We start from the raw sequence: 20326 nt of genomic DNA, 5'->3' as shown, positions 1-20326 counted from the left end.
TGTTTTGGATGCTTCCACCTTTGGGTCACGGCCCGGATTTGCTTTCTCTGAATAGAGTAAGGGGAGCGGCTTCAGCATCCAGAGCTAAGGCAAGTGCTTCCAGCCTTGAGGTATCATTTGAGGAGATTGGGGAGGTTGATATACTCAACAGATAGTTTATTCTTGCTGCTGGGCTGGCAACCAGGAGGGAGTGAATAGGAAGGTACCAAGATGCACATTAGGGATGGAGATTTCTCTCAGTGTTAATGTACAGACCTAAATCAGAGCAATCAGCTTGAGAGCAGCAAGAAGACAGCTGCTTTTGCGAAGCAACCACCCTTTCCATGCTCGGGCTTCCCAGGCTGCTTTCTGCCTGTATTTTTTGCTGGATTCCACAAGGTGGCAGAAGGAAACTGCTCTCTTCAGAAGAGCATCCCCAGGCTGCTCAGGCTCCCCAGACAGCACCTCTCGGCGCTGCGGCTGCACCAGCACCCGGTTGGGAGGCTTCAGTTCTAGCCTCCAGTGGAACTGGAAAAATCCCGCATGGTGATTATTCTTTCTTAGCTCAAAGAATGTTTTGCTGGGTGCCCAGAAAGGATGATGTGCAGTGCAATGGTTTTGTTGCTAGGAACTTGCTAAAAAAAGCAAGGACAGGGAGCTGGATGTATTTGGACCACTGCATCCATGTGGGGATACCTGCCTTGCCCCATAGCTGGTCAGAGGGACCATTCTGACATATGTTATCAGTGATGCTGCCAACCCTGGGTGCACCTCAGGGTAAAGTCTGAGTTGCATTGGTAAAATTTGCAAGAAAGCAAGCTGGGCATTGCCTGGAGCTTTATTGGAAATGCTGCAAAGGAGGAAAGCACAGCTGTAGACACAGGGGAGGCTGGCTTTCTTTCATGAATTGGAACATGCTTTCTGCCTGTGATGGACTAAAAGTTTCCCTTTTCCTATCAGTTCAAGGTCTACAGACCATCCTTTACCCCTCCAGGCAGAGTACTCTCCACTCTCTTGACCAAGTTTGACTGCTTCAAGACACTAGAAGTTAGATACTTTGAAAATAAAAACCCAAGGTGCCATTTCAAACCATGCCATGGATTATAGAATCATAGAATGGTTTGGGTTGGGAAGGATCTTAAAGTTCTGATCCCCCCCTGCCATGGTCAGAGACACCTTTCACTAGACCAAGTTGTTCAAGGCCCTGTTCACCCTGGCCTTGAACATTTCCAGGGAGGGAGAATGCACAGTTTCCCTTGGCAACCTGTTCCAGTGTCTCACCACCCTTGCTGAAAAGAATTTATTCATAATAACCAGTCTAAATCTACCCTCTTCCAGCTTAAAGCCATTCCCCCTTGTCCTGTCATGCCCCCTACAGGCATAAAGTATAAGCTTCTATAAGATCTCAGAGCCTCCTCTTCTCCATGTTGAATAGTCCCAACTCCTGCAGCCTGTCCCCATAGAAGATGTGCTCCAGCCCTCTGATCACTCTTGGCCTTCCTCTGGACTCAATCAAACAAGTTTGATGTCCTTCTCATGTTGGGGGCCTCAGGCATTTTTCCTGAGCCAGCCCACTCTCATCTTTGCTGTTATTCCTGGTGCAAAGTGAGCTTGGCAGCTCAGATCAGGGTGGACAAGACTCATATGACTCACTCAAAACCACACAAACACTGCCAGGCTTCTGATTTCAAAGACCACCCCCACCCCCCAGCTTTGTTGCTCAGCTTGCCTCAGTGGCTGGAGGAAAAGAAAAGCAGCTTATGTTCGTTTCTTACTGGCTGTAACAAGAGGGTGTTGATAAGCAGAGGACTTATCTGAGCATCTCCAGCAGCCAAGCGAGATGAGTTGTATCACGTAGAGCCAGCGTGTCATGGGTACTTGGAGCGGTTTCAAGAGCTGCTCTGGGAGGCTGTTTCATGCCAGCTTACTCCCAATGCCTGCTCAATGCTGTGCAAGTCACCCATGTTTACCTCGACAGAGCCCAGGCCTGATGTTGGTGGGGGCTTTTTAGGTACAAGGTGGAGACAAGGCTTGCAGAGGTTTTGAAGAGGTGGCTGGCATGTCACAGAGTAGGAGGAACCTGAAATCTGGCAAAGACAGATGTGGCTGGGATAGCAGAAGTGCTACAGAGGACATAGGGTAGGACATGAGCTGGGAAACATCCATGCAAAGCTACTGCTGGGGTGTTAGCTGGCAGCTTCATGAGCTCAGATGAAGGATCTAATATCTCAAACACTTCCACCACCAAGCCTGTGCTGCAGCAGGCTGTTGATCTCCAGCACAAGCTCACAGAAACAGGAGGGGCACACAGAGCACAGCTATGCTACACAGCACCTCCAACAGCGCTCTCTGTGCCCCAGCCAGGTCAGCTGAGGCACAGCCATCCCTACCCCATACAGAAACTCCTGCCCCACAACACAAAGTCTCCAAGGATGCTAGGCTACATTGCCACTGCATTATATGTATAGAATGTGTATATTTGAGAGCTGGAAAACCTCTCCTCTCCTATGAAGAAAGGCTGAGAGAGCTGGGGTTCATCCTAGAGAAGGTTCTGGGGACAGCTTATTACAGCCATCGAGTACTTAAGAAAGATGGGGCCAGTCTTTTTAGCAGGGCCTGTTGTGACAGGACAAAGGGTAATGATTTTAAACGGAAAGAGGGGAGATTTAGGCTAGAAGGATGGAAGAAATTGTTTACAATGAGGAGGATGAAGCACTGTAACAAGCTCCCCAGAGAAGTGATAGACACCCCATCCCTGGAAACATTCCAAGTCAGGTTGGATAGGGCTCTGAGCAACCTGATCTAGTTGAAGATGTTCCTTCTCACTGCTGGGGGATTGGACTAGATGACCTTTAAAGGTCCCTCCCAACCCAAACCAGTCTATGATCCCATGAAATATACATACAACAGTATATAATGTGCACATCCTGCAGCAGTGAGAGTAGCTCTAGCTCCATGCAAGTGAGGAGCATTCCAACATGGTCACCCACAGGAGTGGGCTGTGAGCAGTGGGAAAAGGATAAGGGCCTGGAGCAGCAGACTAGCAGGAACAGTGACAAGAAGCATAGGAGCCAGATCCTGGCTTGAACCTGCTCATCAGACATTTGTTAGATCAGTGAGAAGGAGCCCTCGAGGCTGTTGCATCCCCAGGGCTGGCAGGTGCCTGAGCTCTGGGATGTGCCCTGCCTTTCTTGCATTGCCCCAGGAGGGGTTCCAAGCCAAGGGAATGTGAGGAACTTTCCAGATACTTCAAGAAGGCTCCTTTCCTCACCCTTCCCCCCCCTGTAGACTCTTTCTGTTTGGAAGAACAACTCTGTCTTCCCTCCTCTTGCTTGCTCCAAGCCCTGGCAGGTAGCCAGTTCATCCCAGTAAGGCAAAGGGAGTCAGCATGTTCAAAAGCAGGCAGGAATAATGGTGCTCACTGGCAGTACAGGGCAGAGATGGACACATGGAAACTCATTAGGGAGAGGATCGACCAGTGAAGCTCTCCTTAGATGACCTTGCTGGGAGCACTTGCATGGCACCAAAGCTGCCAGCTGCCTCCCACTAGTCCTTCCCATCCCTCCAGGATCATGTCTGGCAAGAAGAAAAGCATCCTGCTCTGTCTTTTCTGGCTGGAAGGCATCTCATGTCTTAAACAAGGAGGGTAATGAAGCACTGGGACAGCTTCAGAAAGGATCGGGGAGACTCCTGGAAGCTAGAGCTTCAAAACAGAGCCTAGGGCAGATCATCAGGCTGGAAACAAGCTGCAGCTCAGAGCAGATCTGGTGGCTGATGCCCAAGCCACCCAGCTTGATAGTAAAGAAGGATGCTGCTGAACAGCATGGGAAGAGTGGCGTGGGGATGGCTGCCAAGTTAGGCATGACCAGGAGGTGCACAGGGCTGGGTGGCAAGAATGAAGCAGGGCTCCTTTGAGGACAAGCTCACAGGGAATTTATTCAGATTCTCTGCTGGTCAGTTCAAACCCAAGCCACAGCAGGTAGCATGGACAGTGGTAAAAAAAAAAGCCACATGGTTATGGAAAGGATGGGTTCCAGCTGGACATCCACAGGGCTAAGCCAAAACCACTGCCCATCCACTTATCCCTAGCCTCAGGGCCCTTCTCCTATGTTCTGCACCTTCATTTCCATGCTCACATCTGCCCCATCATGCAGCTGCCCAAACTTTCTCTAAGCCAAGATGTGTCTTCCTGTTTCACACCCTTGCTTGGAGCAAAGGCAGAGACATCTCCAAGCAGGATGCACCTGGGAGCACCTCACATCACAGTGGGAGGTAACAGAAGAAAAGATAATTATTTATTTCAACATTTGTTGAAGATAAATAGAGCAGTAGTCTAAAAACATCCCACAGTGTGGGCACACACCCACAGCCAGTGACTTAGCACGGTGAGCCCATACAGACCTAACAAATTAGCTCAGAACAACTTTCAGCCTCCACTAAGGAAAAAAAAATAAATAAGTCTGGTAGACAGGGTGAGGAAAGGAGAGTTTTGTCATTAGGACATCTTGGTGAGGTCAGCAGAGGTGTACCAAGCTGCTCTTCAGCAGAAGCGACTGACCTCAATGTTTGCCCAGTGCTTCTTGGTGTGGTCACAGAATCACCAAGGTTGGAAGAGACCTTAAAGATCATCAAGTCCAACCTGTCACCACAGACCTCATGACTAAACCATGGCACCAAGTGCCACATCCAATCCCCTCTTGAACATCTCCAGGGTGAAGTGAAGAACTTTCTCCTCACCTCGAGCCTAAACCTCCCCTGACACAGCTTGAGACTGTGTCTTCTTGTTCCATTTTCCTGGAAGAAGAGACCAACCCCCTCCTGGCTACAACCACCCTTCAGGTAGTTGTAGACAGCAATAAGGTCTCCCCTGAGCCTCCTCTTCTCCAGGCTAAACAATCCCAGCTCCCTCAGCCTCTCCTCGTAGGGCTTGTGCTCAAGGCCATGGGTAGCCGTGCTCTGGCCTCATTCCCCAGCACTGGCTCTAGGGGTCAAATACTTTTATTTTCTGCTAAATAACTCAGAAATTCCTGTCTTCAGGTGCAAACATAGCTTATATCTACCACTCTGTCACATGACATGATGCTCCTCAGGTGTATGAGAAATGTGTCATATGCAAGGTCTTAGATTAAAAACTATCTGTATTTTAGACTTTACATGTTAGATAGCTCTTTCTGTGGAGCCACAACCACTTGGTTCCTGTTTCTAATGTTTAAGTATTGAAGACAAAAGGAGATCGACTTTGTTTGCAACCTGGTGCCCAGTAGCAACCCCTGGGAAGCAGAACCTGAGCCAGATCCAGCACTGGATCCATGCACCATAAACCTCCAATTTGGTCTCTCTCAGGGTACACAGAAAGCCTCCTGCCTTGAAGGATCTTCTGCTTAGCCTTAGAGAGGCTGTGCTCTAGCTCTTGAGGTCTGCATTAGGGTCCTCTGCCTTTTCAGGGCCTTGGGGCTTTCGTAGTGGAAGATGCTGAGCCCCTTCCTGGTCCTTTGTACTGGATACCAGTGTGGGTGAGTTAAAAAGCAAGATCCAGCTGTGACTGTTGTGGGCAGTCAAAAAGACCACCAGGAGGGTTTCTGGTTTGAGGTTTCCCTCTGGTAGGAAAGCTATGAAGCCTTTTCCAAGCTGTTTCTAGGCTTGATTTTTTTCCCCTCTGTATCTCCACTGATCTCCAGGGGTTTGCCTCTGGCATCCTTTAGACAAGTTGAGTCCTTTGTTAACACCTGCTTCACTATGCTGTCTCCCCAATATCATTTCTTACCAGTAGCAAAGAACAGATGTTTGGGCTCTTTATCTTCTTTGCAGTGATATCAGCCTCTTGTCACGGCAGAGAACCTTCTGGGCTTCAGCAAAGCAGGACTGAGTGTAGTGATGACAGCCTGTGCCTTCAGATGACCTGGAGTCATGCACAAGCTGCTTCGTATCTCAGGCAGCTAGATCTCTAAAAGGGTGCTTATTTCATTTTTGACCAGCTAACTGTCTGAACAGGACCATCCAGTTAGTGCCCTTACCCAGTAACTCTGATCTTTTCAAGTCTTTGCAGATCCTCAGGCTGTTTCAGTGTAACTGGTGAAGTCTCCAGCCTCTTTGAGTGCTGCTTTCCATATGGATAGTGTTAATTCAAGCCCTCACCACAGGCTGAGATCCTAAGCATAGCATAATTACATCAAAGATTTAAAGGGTGGGGAAAAAAAAACATTTGTCAGGATGATGTTAGGAAGAAATTCTTCACCATGAGGGTGGTGAAACACTGGAACAGGTTGCCCAGGGAGGTGGTAGAAGCCCCATCCCTGGAGGTTTTTAAGACCAGACTGCATGTGGCTCTGGGCAACCTGATCTAGTGTGAGGTGTCCCTGCCCATGGCAGGGGGGTCAGAACTAGATGATCCTTGAGGTCTCTTCCAACCCTAAAATTTCTATGACCATCTTGGACATTTGCTGGGATCACTTGAGTATGATGTCTGCAGCAAGACTTAGACTTTGTCACTGTCAAAGTGGTGTGAAAAGCTCTAGGGTTTACTGCAAACTAGGTGAGACTGTCCTACAATTGTCAAGTTGGCACATTCCCTGTCTTTAAGACTGACTACAGTCTATGTTGTGTTTAAGCTGTTTGCAAAGACCTCTACCTCTAACAGTGATGACTGAGGAGTCCTCAAGCTATTCTAGGCTGTTGTAATGGAGGGCATTTGGGTTAAAGCTCAGCTCTCTGAGATAGGTTAGAACATAGTCTCCAAAGGGAAGGGGTAGAAACTTGACTGTCATCATCTGTTTTAAAAGTAAAAATAGGGGAGATATAGACTAGACAGAAGGAAGAAATTGTCTACAATGAGAGTGGTGAAGCACTGGCACAGGCTGCCCAGAGAGGTGGTAGATGTTCCATCACTGGAAATATTCAAGATCAGGTTGGACAGCACTCTGAACAATTTGGCCTATTTGAAGATGCCTCTACTCACTGCAGAGGGGTTGGACAAGATGACTTTCAAAGGTCTCTTCCAAACCATTCTACAGTCTAATGTCCTTGTGGAGTATTGAGAAGAATAGGAGATTTATCCGTCAAGGAGTGAGAATGGAGTGCTCTGTCTAGCAAGCAGTCTCCTCCACCTATATCTTGTGATCTTTGAATTACTGAAGTACTCTCAGCCCAATCCATCAGCATTTTGCGTTTGAGATGTATTGAACCATTGATCCCTGGTGTAACTCCTACATCCATGTCAAAGTCAGTGATGAGCTTTAGCAGGACCTAAATGCTGCCCCTGAAGGTGTTTGTCAAATCATATCTCCCAGAATGTGGGTAGGATTAGTGTGGTCTCCACACAGCATCCCCCCCCCCCAAAAAAAAGTCTTTGTTTTAATCTGTTGCTGCTGGTTTGCAATAGGACATGATCTATTAAGATACCTGTTTTGGAAGTAACCTTGAATTCATGTTGATTTTGTAGGGAATTACAGCTACTCTTTACCTTGGCGATTCCTACAAGCTGTAGAGGCTGATGGCCTTTGCCAAGAATTTTACCACCTGCCAAAAGGCTTGAATTAAAATGTTGAGTGCAGAAAATAGTAGTCTCCCACAAGACTAAGCTCACCTAGCTTGATGGGGGAAAAGAAAAATTGTTCCTGTGAAAAACCTTAGTTTGTTCTGAGAGCTTTTGGTCTGAGTTTCTCTTCATATTAAGGCACTGATCGGTGAATGGAGGTTGTGACATTTGCTCCTTTCCAGAGGCAAGCTGGAAACAGAATGGGCATGGTTCAGTCACACTCGTGCTGGTAAAACAGGTGAGGAAAGTGCAAATAATTCCTGATACTCAAGCATATAGGGCTGCAAGTGGTATGAGGGCAGCATGGTGAACTTGGATCGGGACTTGGTGCATAGCCCTTCTGGAAATACTGCAAAGATGTGGCATTTCTCATGTCACATTGACAGTAAGCTTCTGGCACAATCCATCAGAAGTGGTATTAGATCCATATCAGAGAAACTTGGGTAGGTAAGAAAAGGGAGTGAAGTCCCCATCCTTGGAGGTATTCAACAGATGCATGGATGTGGTGCTCAGGGACAGGGTTTAGTGGTAGCTGCTCAGCAGTAGTGGTAGGATTGCAAGCTCTAGGCAAGTAGCTGGACATGATGATCTCCAAGGTCTCTTCTAACCTTAACAGTTCTATGATTCTGCATATCCTACTGCTCCATCAGCCAGACTAAAGGTCCCTAAGGTTCACATGGTTAGGAAATATGTCCTTACTGCTTATAACTACAAACAATACTCCACAAACTTTGTTTTCAAGTGTTCCATGATGGTACTTTCCTAATTACAACAGATGTCAGAGCATTATTGTCCATGATAATTAATGTTGAATGGACATTTTCTTCAAGTAAGGCTGTTTGGGGCAGTCCAAATGAGATGTGGTCACACCATAACATAATTAAAATAGTCATATTAATAGATAAAACCCATAACACTCCCTTGCAGGCCATTTACAGAAATAGCAGCAGCATCAGACACCCCTTCCCTGTCCTGCTTGTTCTGCACCAGCTTCATGGGGATGAAAAGAGGTCTTTGTAAAACTACCCAGAAGCTGAAGGGAGAAGGAATGCCATCCCAGCCCTAAGAGATCTCATGACTTGGAGATGATTGCAGGGGCATGGTGGGAGAGGCAGAGGCACCCGTGAAATTGACTTCTGCCAGCAGCAGAGTTTTCCTTAAGGTCAGCAGCACTGTTTACTGCTGCCTTGTTTATTGAAGCCCTTGCCCTCTTGTGAATAAGGGCCTTGTGTCTGTTCTGCCTGTGGCTTGGATTTGGGCTGGAGCTCCTGATCGGACTCCACCTGGCTTTTGAAAAGCTCTCTAGCTTGGCCAGATGCTTGGGATGACCCTACTTTGACAGGAACAAAAACATTCATCAGTCATCCATGGAGAGAGAAGCAAAGCTGGAGATAGCACCATTGTAAATCAGCCCACCTCCCAAGCATCATTTCAGCAGCTTATCCCAATCAACCTGCTGGGGTTTGCCTGCCAAATGCTGTTTTCTCACCTCTGATGCTGTGGACGCACTATGATACACTCCAGTCACCCCAGCATGGCAATCCACTGCAAAGCACTGTTTGTGTGAGGTGGAAGCAGCATGGTGTGTGTCCTTACCCTGCATCCCCAAGTGCAGTTGGACCATCTGTTTAATTTGCCACTTCCTATGTGTACCAGCACTGGTTTTATGTGCACGGTGTTGAGAACCTCCTGTAGGCACATCTTCCTTCTGTGACACTACAAGCAGCTGTTTGGAAATCAGGTAGCATTGTACAGAGAAAATATGGGGTGCTGTCTCCTTGGTTTGGTCACGTTTGGTCTGCCCTTGGAGGTGCCAGGCTGAAAATAAGGATGAGAGGAGTGGGAACGCTGACTGGTTTCACTGGGGTGGTATTAGCGACTGAACAGTATCTTCATTCATCAGTTTTTTATGAGCCCTGCTTAGGGATTCACTTCCAGTTATTAGAGGGGGAAAAATGAAAAAGAAAAACACCAAAATTGTAGAAGGGGCAGCTGGAGAAGGTTCAGGTCACTTATCCTGTTGACCAGATCACAAGTTTCTTGACAAAAGATTACCAAGAACTGCAAAGATAACAGCTCATGTGAATATTATCTTTAAAAGAGCAGCCCTGCATCTAGAAGGGTATATTCTCCTAAAGATAGCTTAGAAATCCCATTCCTTTATGAGAATTTGAATACTGAAAACCAGAATGAACTCCATCCATACTTGGTTTCCCAGGAAAGGCTTAGCTTGCAACACTTCTCTCTTCCATTTTGCCACTAGCTCAACTGGACTTGAAGTCTAGTTGATCCTCTAGCTAGTAGGGGATAAACATAACTCACCTTCTCCTTTGTATCCCTGTTCTGAACTTCCACCCCCCACATGCATGTTTTCTGCAGGCATTGGTGAGCTGCATCTAATATGTCTGGCCCTATGACATGTGGTAGTGTCTGTACAAGTGGCTCTGAGTTTGTGCTGATTTTTCCTTCTTTTGCACAAGTTGATAAGATTGGTATCCTTAATTCGGGATTGCATGATTGGAGAAAGAGCTGTGGGCAATCAAGGTTAATCGTCCTCAAAGCAGAGAATTGCTGGAAGCTTGTGGTTGCTGGATCTGAATTTAACTGACTGCTACAAAATTCAACTAACTGCCTTGAAAGAAGGGAAAGTCTTTCTTTGCTGGTGAGCTGAGGGAAGAGAGTTTCCCCAAAGAGACACAGTCTCTAGGCCAGCATAATACTTGAAATTAATTCTGTGGGCCTGCACCTGGGACATTTCCCAGGCGGTGGTTTTCTGGCTAAACAAGCCCTTTTCAGAAGTTTGGGCACTGCTGAACCCTTGCATTTTTCACATTTTCATTGCATAGCAGGTGACATCTTCCAGACTTTATGCAACCTCTTTATCCTTTCAGAGAATAAAGCATTTGGATCTGGGCAGCACAGACCCCGGCTTTGGAGCTCGGGGCATGATTGTACAGACAGGCCCTGAAACAGAGGATCGTTGTGATGTTAATTAGTATCTATTGACCCACTCCTCTGTTTAGACACAGTGGGGTGCACACAGGCTCTCAAATACACTTATGTAAGTTTCGGCCCAACTGATGTCTGGCTCCTGCCAAAAAAACTAATTGCTTTTGCTGGGACCGCATCTCTGCTGGAAGAGGAGCTACAAATCAATTTCTGGCTTCCAGCGAAGATCATGCATTCCTGATATCCAGGCTCAACATTGGATCTGTAATGATCACCTTTTCTGCATAAAATTCATCCAAGCTTGGATTCAAAATCCTTTTCTGGCTCTGAGTTTAATCAGATCTTTTTTTCAAGTGAGTCAGCAGCGTGGATAATTCCCTGCACCCCTGCACCCATGTACAGGAGCAGTCAGTGTCTGAGAAGCAGGTAGGTTGGTCCCACCAGGCAGAAGAGTTTTCCTCCTCGGTTTTGTCATCTTGCTCTCAGTTTGGATACTTGTTGGGTTGTGGAAAGTGTGGTTAGCATTGATATTTGCTCTGATGAAGGTAAGAAAAGGGTTTCTTTATAACATCCATGGTCTGGGGAATTCCTACTTAGAGAGACTGTGTTTTACTGAGCAGGACAGTTTTGGTTGGATTATTGTCATATATATCCCTTTGGATATGTGACATGTTGAATGTTTTTCTTAAAATCCTGTCACATCAGCCTTTCTTACTAACTGTAAAAGAGGGGAGTACTGTGTCCTAATTAAGCTACAAGCAAAGCTCAGCTTCCTCAGTTGCTGCCAGAGTGGTTAGCAAACTTAGGAAGACAGTCTCCGGTCTGGCTGTACTGGTGGGGGGAAGCCAGATAGATGTTCTTCATTTCTCTTTCCGAAGCTGTTGAGGGGTGGGGAGGAAATTGGTTTAACGATATCAGACACAAGGAAGAGCCGAGGAGTGAGCAGCAGAGGGTTGCGGTGGGGCAGGACCCATCACGATGGAGCTGGTCACTCTGGGTGTGCAGGCTCAGCTCCCTCCCAAACCCCGTGGCCTGCCTGCCCCGGGCAAGCGTTTGAAGGTTTGGCTTGATTCGTGCACCCTGCATAAATCAGGCAGCTAATCTGAGAGCAAACATCTTTAAGCCCAGCCAGGCGGACGAGGTCTGGAGCTGCCTGCAGCTCTGGGCAGGACCCCGGGGAAAGGCAGGGCTGCTCGCCCGGGTGACGAGGAGTCCCCGCAGTCGATAGGCACCGTGCCAGTGTCGCTCACCAGCCGTCTTTGCAGGCAGGCTAGCCCGGCAGACCGGCTGCGGTGCTGGCAGGAGCCGGCTGGCCTGCCCGCAGCTCTGTCTCTGCCCCATTTATATAGGCAACCACGGAGGTGGAGCTGAGCTCTTCCCTCTCCCTCAGCATCCCGGGGCAGAGGACAGCAAACACTCGGGATAGCTAGTAACGGGACCGGCATCAGCCTTCGCTGGGACAAGATGGGGAGGAAGCTGGACCTCTCCAAGCTAACCGACGAAGAGGCCAAGCACGTTTGGGAGGTTGTTCAACGAGACTTTGACCTGCGGAAGAAAGAGGAGGAACGGCTGGAGTGAGTATCTGCTCGGCAGTCTGCTGGGTTGGGTGCAAGCAAGCCGTAGCCACAGATGCCTGTACATCCTCTTGCATGTTGGTTGTAGGAATAAAGCAATGTGTTGAGAGTGTGGGCAGGGAGGAACAGCCAGGACCTGACTGTTAAAGTTAAACCTGGTAGTTAATAGATTACATTATCAGCGGCAAGGTGACGCACTGGGGTGTAAGAGTGCAAACTGGCACCCTGCCATCGGCAGTGATGCAAATCAGTGTTCACTGCGGTGTTTACAGGGACAAATACAGAATCCTAGAACGCTTTGTGTTGGAAGGGACCTTTAAAGGGTCTAGCCCCACACTCGGGAAATGCCTTTGTGGGAATTTGGCACTGGTGTGACCCTCACAAGGAGAGCTTACCTTGGACCAAGGATGGATTTTGTCTCCCTTTGACATGTTCGTTGTGAATTGAGGGCAGGAGGGGTGTTCAGTGCTGGGAGTCCACTGAGTCCTGAAGGATCTTTGAAAAGTAACTGAGAGAAATAGCAAATCCAGTACAGTAGCCTTTAGTATATGCTCTGCAGGGGTCTGTGACATCTTGAGAAATTTTTATGGGGGCACAGATTGGGAAAAGATTGAAAATCACTGGGCTAGCAAATGAGCATATCTTCCAAGTGCTTATAAACAGGGCATATAACAAAAGTGCTGCTTTAAAAATGTTCAGTCAGATCAGATTAATTCTTGAACAGGAGAAATTGTAGGATTTTAGGCCTTGTTCATTAACTACATCAGGCACTGAACTTAATTTCTTAACTTTATTTCAGTAAGCTGTAGCATTCCTCTTCAGGGGCTGGCCAAATTCTCATTAAGCTCACAGACTGGGTTTTGGCTGTGCTGCACTCCTGCTGAGTCCTCACACCCTCCTAGCTCTGAATTTTGTGAGTCAGGGCTTGTGCATATGGCACAGCAGTGCCTGGAGACCAAAAGCATATTGGTTCCTCTGTCAAATGCAAAGGGAAAGGTGAGAAATAAGAGTCATCCTTCTTCATTTGGAATACCGGCATCGGAGCTGGTGAAGCACCCCCCAAAAGCTTGCCTCATGGATTTTCACACAAGGCTATATGGGAACCTCTCCATTTACACCCTTAGCCTCAAGAAGCTCCTAATTATTTTTTTGCCTAAGAAAGCCCAGCCTGTGAAGGAGACAGAGATAATTCAATATCATCATCTATTACCTTCCTCTGCTGGTAGCTCTGCAGTGCAGGACAGGGATCAAACAAGAGTGTTTAGAAAAAATTATCACCCTGGAAAGGGTGAATGTCTCCCTTGTGATGGATCTGAGCTCTGCCCGGAGGAAGGCGGTGGAGGCCGACATTGCTGCGCCCTGCAGCAAAGACGTGGGTGAGGTAAATTCTTTACCTGCTTGACCTTGGCGCCAGACTGGTTTATCTGGGTCCACTCTGATGCCCAGGAGGCTCCCAAATTGAGTGTCATGATATGGGAGGTGTAAGACAGGGAGAAGGTCTCTGAAACAGGACAGGATGCTTCTATGCAGTTGATATCCCTTCTCCTAAGCAGCTCTGTCTCAGCAGTCACCACTTGGGTTTTTTTCCTCCCAGCCCCATCCCTCCTCTCCCCCCACAGGCTCAGCTGATCATACATTAGATATTTCTGTGATACTTGGCAAAGACCAGACTACCAGTCTGCCACACTCCCATATGCTGGATACAGAGGTGCCTGAGCATTTTCTGCCTGTAACAAGCTGGAACATGGTGTGATTGTGGGAGGCTCTGCAGCTATTCACCCTGCTCCCTGTTCTCTGACCATCCCCATTTGCTTTTCTATTCATTTGCTTTCCTATTCACTTCAAGGCATGTCTCAACCTGCAAACATTGAAAAAATGTTCCTCTCCCATCTTGGTCTTTTTCTTCCTTTTCTGCTACTTCTCTGCATTTGCTTTTTGATAGAAGCTATTCACCACCAAGTGACAAAGGCTTCAGCTAACCAGAAACTGCACAACCATGCGAGGGTAATACTTTGCCCAAGAAACTAAATAAAGGCCACTTTGTGGGGACTGTCCCTACTTTCTTCTATAAAAATCCCTGCCAGTAACCCCATTTTTGGGGAACAGCAGGACTGACCCTACTGCATTTTGGCATCCCACTGTTACTGATTAATTCTGCCCTGCCGCGATCATAGAAGGGAAAGAGCTGGCTTGTGCTCCTGCCAGCAAGAGGAGACAGGAGGCATGTGGTTCCTGCAGGTTTCAAACTGGTTTGGCTGAGGCTTGTCCTCTCTTCATCTGGTCTTGCAGGCAAGGGAGGGGAAGTGAAGCGATCAAACCAGTTCCTGGGAACCAGAAAAATCAGACCAGTGGAAGACCGAATCCTGCTGGAAACAGCTTTAGCACAGGAGTGAAAAAGGAGCACTGAGCCCCACCCAAGGGTTTTGTTTGGGGTTTTGCTTTTAGTAACCACATATCAATTTCCTGCTAAATATTTAGAATCATAGGATGTCCTGGCTGGAAAAGACCTTAAGATCATCAAGTCCAATCATAACCTAACTTCTTCCTAGGTCTTTCAGAATGCCACTAGAGCAGTGAGTAGCTGAATATGAAAGCTAGGTGCCCTGTCCAGTCTTCATACTGATTTTCATGTCTCAGATTGCCAGTTAATGCAGGTTGGTATCGCTCCCTGTAAGAGCAAACATAGCTTGGTGTGTGGGCAGTGAGGTGAAGAGAACAGTCTCTTCCATAAAAAAAAAAAAAACAAAACCAAGAGCCAGTCCCCAGTGTGCAAACTGATTTGGTTAAACAGAGATTAGTTTGACTGACACTCATTTGACTGCTGGTTCCCACCACCAGCAAAATCACTGCTCCTGTGGATGTCCCAGCATTGTGCTGCCAGGTCAGCAAGGCTCCTGCTGTGGTTACTCCAGCATTGGGCCATCTCCCCAGTAGCTGATGAGCACTAGAAGCATCACCACAAGCCCTGTGGCCCACACTGTGTTCATAAAGCAGCTTCCAGGTTTGATTCCTGGAATTTGTTGGTCCAGGCTTACTTCAGCCCTATAAAATGCAGCTTTCTAACCCTGCCTAGACAGAAAACAACGTTCTAGACCTTCCCTACAAGTCAAACATTGCCTCTCAGCCATAGCCCTAAAGGCAAACACACCTGAGGCATGGGGAACAAACAGAAAGTCTTTGGGTAGCACAGTGGGCCCCCACCAACTCCACAGGCATTTTAGCTGGCCCTGGCTGTCACTGGGGCTTCAGCCTCACATGAGCATCTTCTTGCATGGGGACCTGCTCTGGCAGCTGGGTCTGGGTAGCAGAAGCTAGTAGTGACAGACTGCCAGGAGACGGTGTTCTTGGAAAGCCATGTGCTAGATGGGGCTTTCACAGGACCATGAGAATCTCCTCCTGCTGCCACCCTCTGAACAGCCTGCACCTCATTGTACATCACTTTGCCCTTAATAAATATCCCTGCTGAATTTAGCACTGAAGGGCTAGGTCACAAAAGCCCTTTCAATCCTTTTTGATCTAAGATTGCCTCTTTTTTTTTCTTTTTTTTTTTTTTTTAAACCAAGAATTCCAGAAAGCTTCAAGTCCCAGCTGAACTTCAGGTTCAAACACTGGGTTGAGTTGAGAGGCAGCCAGAGACTTTCAGAGGAGCCACTCTCCTGAGATTCCTGGGATTTATGCTCAATGCCCTCTGGAGCAAAAGGGACAGGTTTTGGCCCAACTAACTCTTAAATTTAACAGTGTCAGATCTGAACATAAAGCAACCTACCCTGAATCTGGAGCCCACTTCTTTGTTCTGCCTATTTATCTCATGATGTGTTATTTATTAGATTTGCCTTGCAGCTGTTTCCACAAGCTGCAGGACTCAGGATGTTCCCTGGAAAATCATTCCTGAAATGACTGAGGCATGACAGCCTTTGCCATGTGAGAGTCCACAGTGAAACACTAACAAAACCAAGTTTCTGTGGGTCTGGCTCTTTTCTGCAGGGAGCTGAAATGCAAGATCGACCAGGAGAGCAGCAAGAGAGAGTTCCTGACAAACCAGTCCCACCTCAATGAAACCCACTGTGTCCACTGCCTCCAGCCCTTCAAGTTCCTGCTGAACAGCAAGAGGCAGTGCCTGGACTGCCACTTCTACACCTGCAAGAACTGCAGCCGCTACAACAAGAAGGAACAAGGCTGGGTCTGCGATCCCTGCCGCCTCTCCAGGTACCACTCCTGGGATGGAGGGCGAGAGCCACGGAGAGCCTCAGAGCTGAGGCTCAAGAATATTCACCCAATTTCTACATCCCTTTTTGCTGCTTAGAAAGCCATTATGCTCTGGTTTTGTTTAGAGATGGTTTCTAGGTGTGGGTATGGTCACCATGAACACGGCCGGATGGCCAGGCTCAAGAGTGGAGGTGAATGGATTTAAATCCAATTGGTAGCCTGTCAAAGTGGTGCTCCCCGGGGCTCAGGTTTGGGCCCAGTTATCTCTCATATCTTTATCCCCTAGTCCAAATATTTGATAGAATGCAACCTCATGGAATGAGGTTCAACAAGGCCAAATGTCTGGTCCTGCACCTGGGTCACAACAACCCCATGCAATGAAATAAGCTTGGGGAAGAGTGGCTGGAAAATTGCCAGGGGTGTTGGTCATCAGCCAACTGAATATGAGCCAGCAATGTGCCTAACTGGCCAAGAAGCCCAACAGTATGCAGGCTTGTATCAGAACTAGTGTGACCAGCAGGAGTAGGGAAGCAAATGTGCCCCTGTACTTGGCACCAATGAGACTACACCTCAGATACTGTGTTCAGTATCTCTCACTACAAGTAGGACCTCTTACTACAAGGAGGATATTAAGGTGCTCAAGTTTGTCCAAAGAAGGGCAACAAAGCTGGAGTGAAGGGTCTAGAGCACAAGTCCTGTGACAAATGCCTGAGGGAGCTGGGGTTGTTTAGGCTGGAGAAAAGGAAGCTGAGAGGAGAGTTATCACTCTCTACAACTACCTGAAAGGGAGGCTGAAGTAAGGCAGGGGTTGGTCTGTTCTCACCACTAACAAACAATAAGACAAGAGCAAATGACCTCAAGTTGCATTAGGGGATGTTTAGATTGGCCATTAGGAAAAATTTCTTCACTGAAAGGATTGTGGAGGCAGTGGAGTCATCATCCCTGGAGGTATTTAAAAGATGTGTAGATGTGGCTCTGAGGGGCATAGTTTAGTGTTGGGCTTGGCATTGCTAGTTTAATGCTTGGACTCTTTGATCTCAAAGGTCCCTTCTGACCTAAACTGTTCTATGATTCTGTGGCTGGACTGGCTCACCTGCATGGGCATCTTCTCTTTGGGCAGGATTGTGAAGATCGGTTCCCTGGAGTGGTACTATGAACACGTGCGATCCCGTTTCAAGAGGTTTGGAAGCGCCAAGGTGCTGCAGTCCCTCTATGGTAGGCTGCAGCCAGGGCGTGGGCTGAACTCTGCATTTCTAGGTGAGGACGAGCGCTGGAGCTTCTCCTGCTCTGCTGCAGGTGAGGCCTCTGTGCAGCACCATCTTGGGATACACTAAGGGAGGAACATCAGCATCAGTGATGCTCTGAGTGTTGTATGTTTTCAAGACTGTTCAAAATATCTTGGGGAGGATGTAGAGGTTCAGAGCTGTGCCTTCATATTGAGAGCAGCAGAGCAGATGTTCTTGGTGGATTATTTTTTTCCCTTCATTAAGGTTCAAGTTTTTACTACAGACTTCAGAATCTCTCGTGCTTGGTTTTAAAACTCTCATGTCCTGCATTCCGATACTGCCCCAACAGTGCATAGCACATGCTGAAAGTTATTCTTAACACAGTATTATTTACTGGGTATCTGCTAGTTGCCATTCATACAGCTCCTGCACTGCTTTGTTCTTTGCCTTTGCAAACCAATGTGGATTGTATTCTTATCTCAAGGAGCCACAGAAAAGTTTGCACAAATGCCATAGACATAAGATGCTTCAATTGGTTCAATCACGCTTTTATCCAGAGTGGCAGACACAGCAGAAAGAGAATGGGTAGTAATGGCATTGAATATCAAACTAGTGAGCTGAGACACAATTTATGCAGCATCCAGTCTGAAAAATGCATCAAACCACACAGAAAGGACCATCTAAAAGAAATCCCAACCAAGTGTGAGGATAACGGTGCTTTAGCTTTCTTTGCATTTGGATTCTGATCTCTTTTTCAAAAAGAGAGGGGTTTGTTGGTTTTACTTCATTAACACCAGTGAATTGGCTTGACCCTTGAGCAAGCAAGAATATCCTCCTGGGACATGCCTCTGGCTGCAGGTGGTACAGTGGAACAAGAAGAGACCGTTAAACTTTGCATGGCTATCTGCTGGTGGCTGTGGCTTCCTCTGCTGCTGTGCACTCCTAGGCTTGTTGTCTCAGAACTGTAGAAATTGTGGCAGAGAGTTCTTTGACTTTTAAAAGTCAAGTCCTGCTTCCAAGTGCCCTTTTTTTTCCTCTCTAAAGAACCTTTTAGATGTTTGTGCATTGTGATGGCTAGAGAATGAGAACTCCAGTGAACCGTAGATCTGAGGCTTGTTCTCTATGAGGTACCTGGAGAAAAATGTGCTTATTTATTTTTCCCACCATTTTTCTTCCCATTTAGGTCTTCATGACAGAGTTTACAGCCTGCCAGACATTAACAGTAAGTAAAAACAAATTGCAGCATGTGGCTTGCAGTTCAAGAGAGGTTTACAATGTCTTTTTCTCTTCACACCCTCTGGCTATGGGCACTCCAGCCAGGGTTTTGTGTGGCTGGACCAGGAAGATCACTTTTCCACTGCATTGGAGGTGGACTGTAATGCTCATCTCTTGCACTGCAATGTACCTGGGGTCTCAAAGGGTAGACTTGTATGCAACAGGGTTTTTACTTTCATGCCAAATTTCAAGCTTGCAAGTACTCCTCATCTGAATGCACCCACACCAAGCCCATATTCTAGAGGAGCCCACTGAAGTGGAGGAGTTGCCATCCCTGGAGGTATTTAAAAGGCATATAGATGGGATGCTGAGAGACATGTTTTAGTAATGTCTTGTCAGGGCTGGGTTATGATTGGATTTGATGATCTTAAAGGTCTCTTCCAATCAAAGTGATTCAATGATTATATGAATTTGGGACTTCAGATTATGTTCCATAGAAGCCCTTGCAGGAAAAATTCACTGCACCTTGTCATTTGATATAAGAAAGAGTGTTTTGTCTGCCTTGGCTTTGGACTTCGTCCGGCATTTGTGTTATCCAAGTGAACTGCTGGGCTTGGCACTGATTTGGGTACATGAATGGGGACCCAAAAAAGGAATGGGACACTGATAAATAGTGGAGCTGGCTGATGGGAACCAGGAACAACAGAAACAGAGCAGTGTTAATATTACCTGTAGTGCCTTCAAAACATGAGTCACCTGGGTGGACCTTGGGCTGCTCTCTGTGATACAGATGCCCTTCAGCTTCTTGCAGTGGTCACTTCCACATCTATGATGGTGCTCAGCTGGAAGGGGAAGCAGTGAGAATCCAGCCAAGCTTTGGCAAGATCAAGTGCTAAGAATGGATGTCTTCAGTGCTGTCTGGGAACTGTTCCTGAAAATGTTTCTACCCTACAGACCTTGGACTATGGTCACTGCATGCCAGCTGCAGCACTGGGGTTGCCTTAAGATATTTCTGTCCCATTCTTCATTCCCTTCTTTTTACTGGTGCACTCTACTGGTTATGGTGTAGTATGCAAAAAAATCAGAAGGAAAGAAAAAGTTGGGGAATTATTTCTAATCTGGACCTTTTCACCACATACAAGAAGTATAATCTCCTACAGGTGCATTGGTGTGACCGCTATGGTGGGGAGTTCCCTTCCCTAGGAGCTGGGTTCCGGAGCTGCCCATACACAGCATGCTGTTGTCTCCCTTCCAGGTGAATGCCACCTCCTCACCAGTGGTGACATTGGGGATGACAGTGATGATGAAGACAGTGTACTTCGTGGAGCTGAAGCAGAGTGCTACAGCAGAGTAAGCACTTCATTCTGAGGCCTCTTCTGTCTCACTCTGTGTCCCCAACTGCTGCTGGCATGGCTTGGGTGGTGGTGGCGGTGGTGATGGTAGTGATGGTGATGGTGGTGGTTTCCTTTGTCACATTCAAAGCTGGGCCTTTCTCTCTTTCTTCTCTCAGATAATCTCCTCTCCCAGTTTGTGTAGAAATTACAAAGTCTGTAAAATCACAAACAGGTGTTCTTTGGAGAAAAGGCTCACTGGAGAAAAGTGTCACTGTTGACACTAAGGATGCCCCAACTTGACAGAAAAGT

The 20326-nt window shown here is 47.2% G+C and overlaps 2 protein-coding genes across 9 annotated transcripts in view; both read left to right on the top strand.

Annotated features, from left to right (window-relative positions):
* COPS8 (COP9 signalosome subunit 8) overlaps positions 1-5016 on the top strand; it is a 188830-nt gene extending 183814 nt beyond the window's left edge. The window contains exon 9 of the mRNA XM_009900829.2: positions 5006-5016. The gene's annotated coding sequence lies outside the window, so the exon portion shown is untranslated. The remainder of the gene's footprint in view (positions 1-5005) is intronic.
* A 5830-nt stretch (positions 5017-10846) lies between these two features.
* The window catches only part of MLPH (melanophilin), a 30266-nt gene continuing 20786 nt past the window's right edge, over positions 10847-20326 (top strand). For 2 of the 8 annotated variants that reach the window (XM_054172010.1, XM_009900831.2), the window contains exons 1-5: positions 11593-12036; positions 16021-16242; positions 17363-17499; positions 18652-18690; positions 19939-20033. In XM_054172010.1, coding sequence (XP_054027985.1) covers positions 11927-12036; positions 16021-16242; positions 17363-17499; positions 18652-18690; positions 19939-20033 — 603 coding nt within the window. In that variant the 5' untranslated portion in view covers positions 11593-11926. Of the gene's footprint in view, positions 10889-11592; positions 12037-16020; positions 16243-17362; positions 17500-18651; positions 18691-19938; positions 20034-20326 lie in introns of those variants that run through there. The other 6 variants (XM_054172004.1, XM_054171981.1, XM_054171984.1 and 3 more) reach the window with 5 other exon arrangements.

This window comes from Dryobates pubescens, chromosome 2 (assembly GCF_014839835.1).
Source record: "Dryobates pubescens isolate bDryPub1 chromosome 2, bDryPub1.pri, whole genome shotgun sequence".
Lineage (NCBI taxonomy): Eukaryota > Metazoa > Chordata > Aves > Piciformes > Picidae > Dryobates > Dryobates pubescens.
The sequence above is the reverse complement of the archived record's forward strand: the minus strand, read 5'-3'. Positions and strand labels throughout refer to the sequence as shown.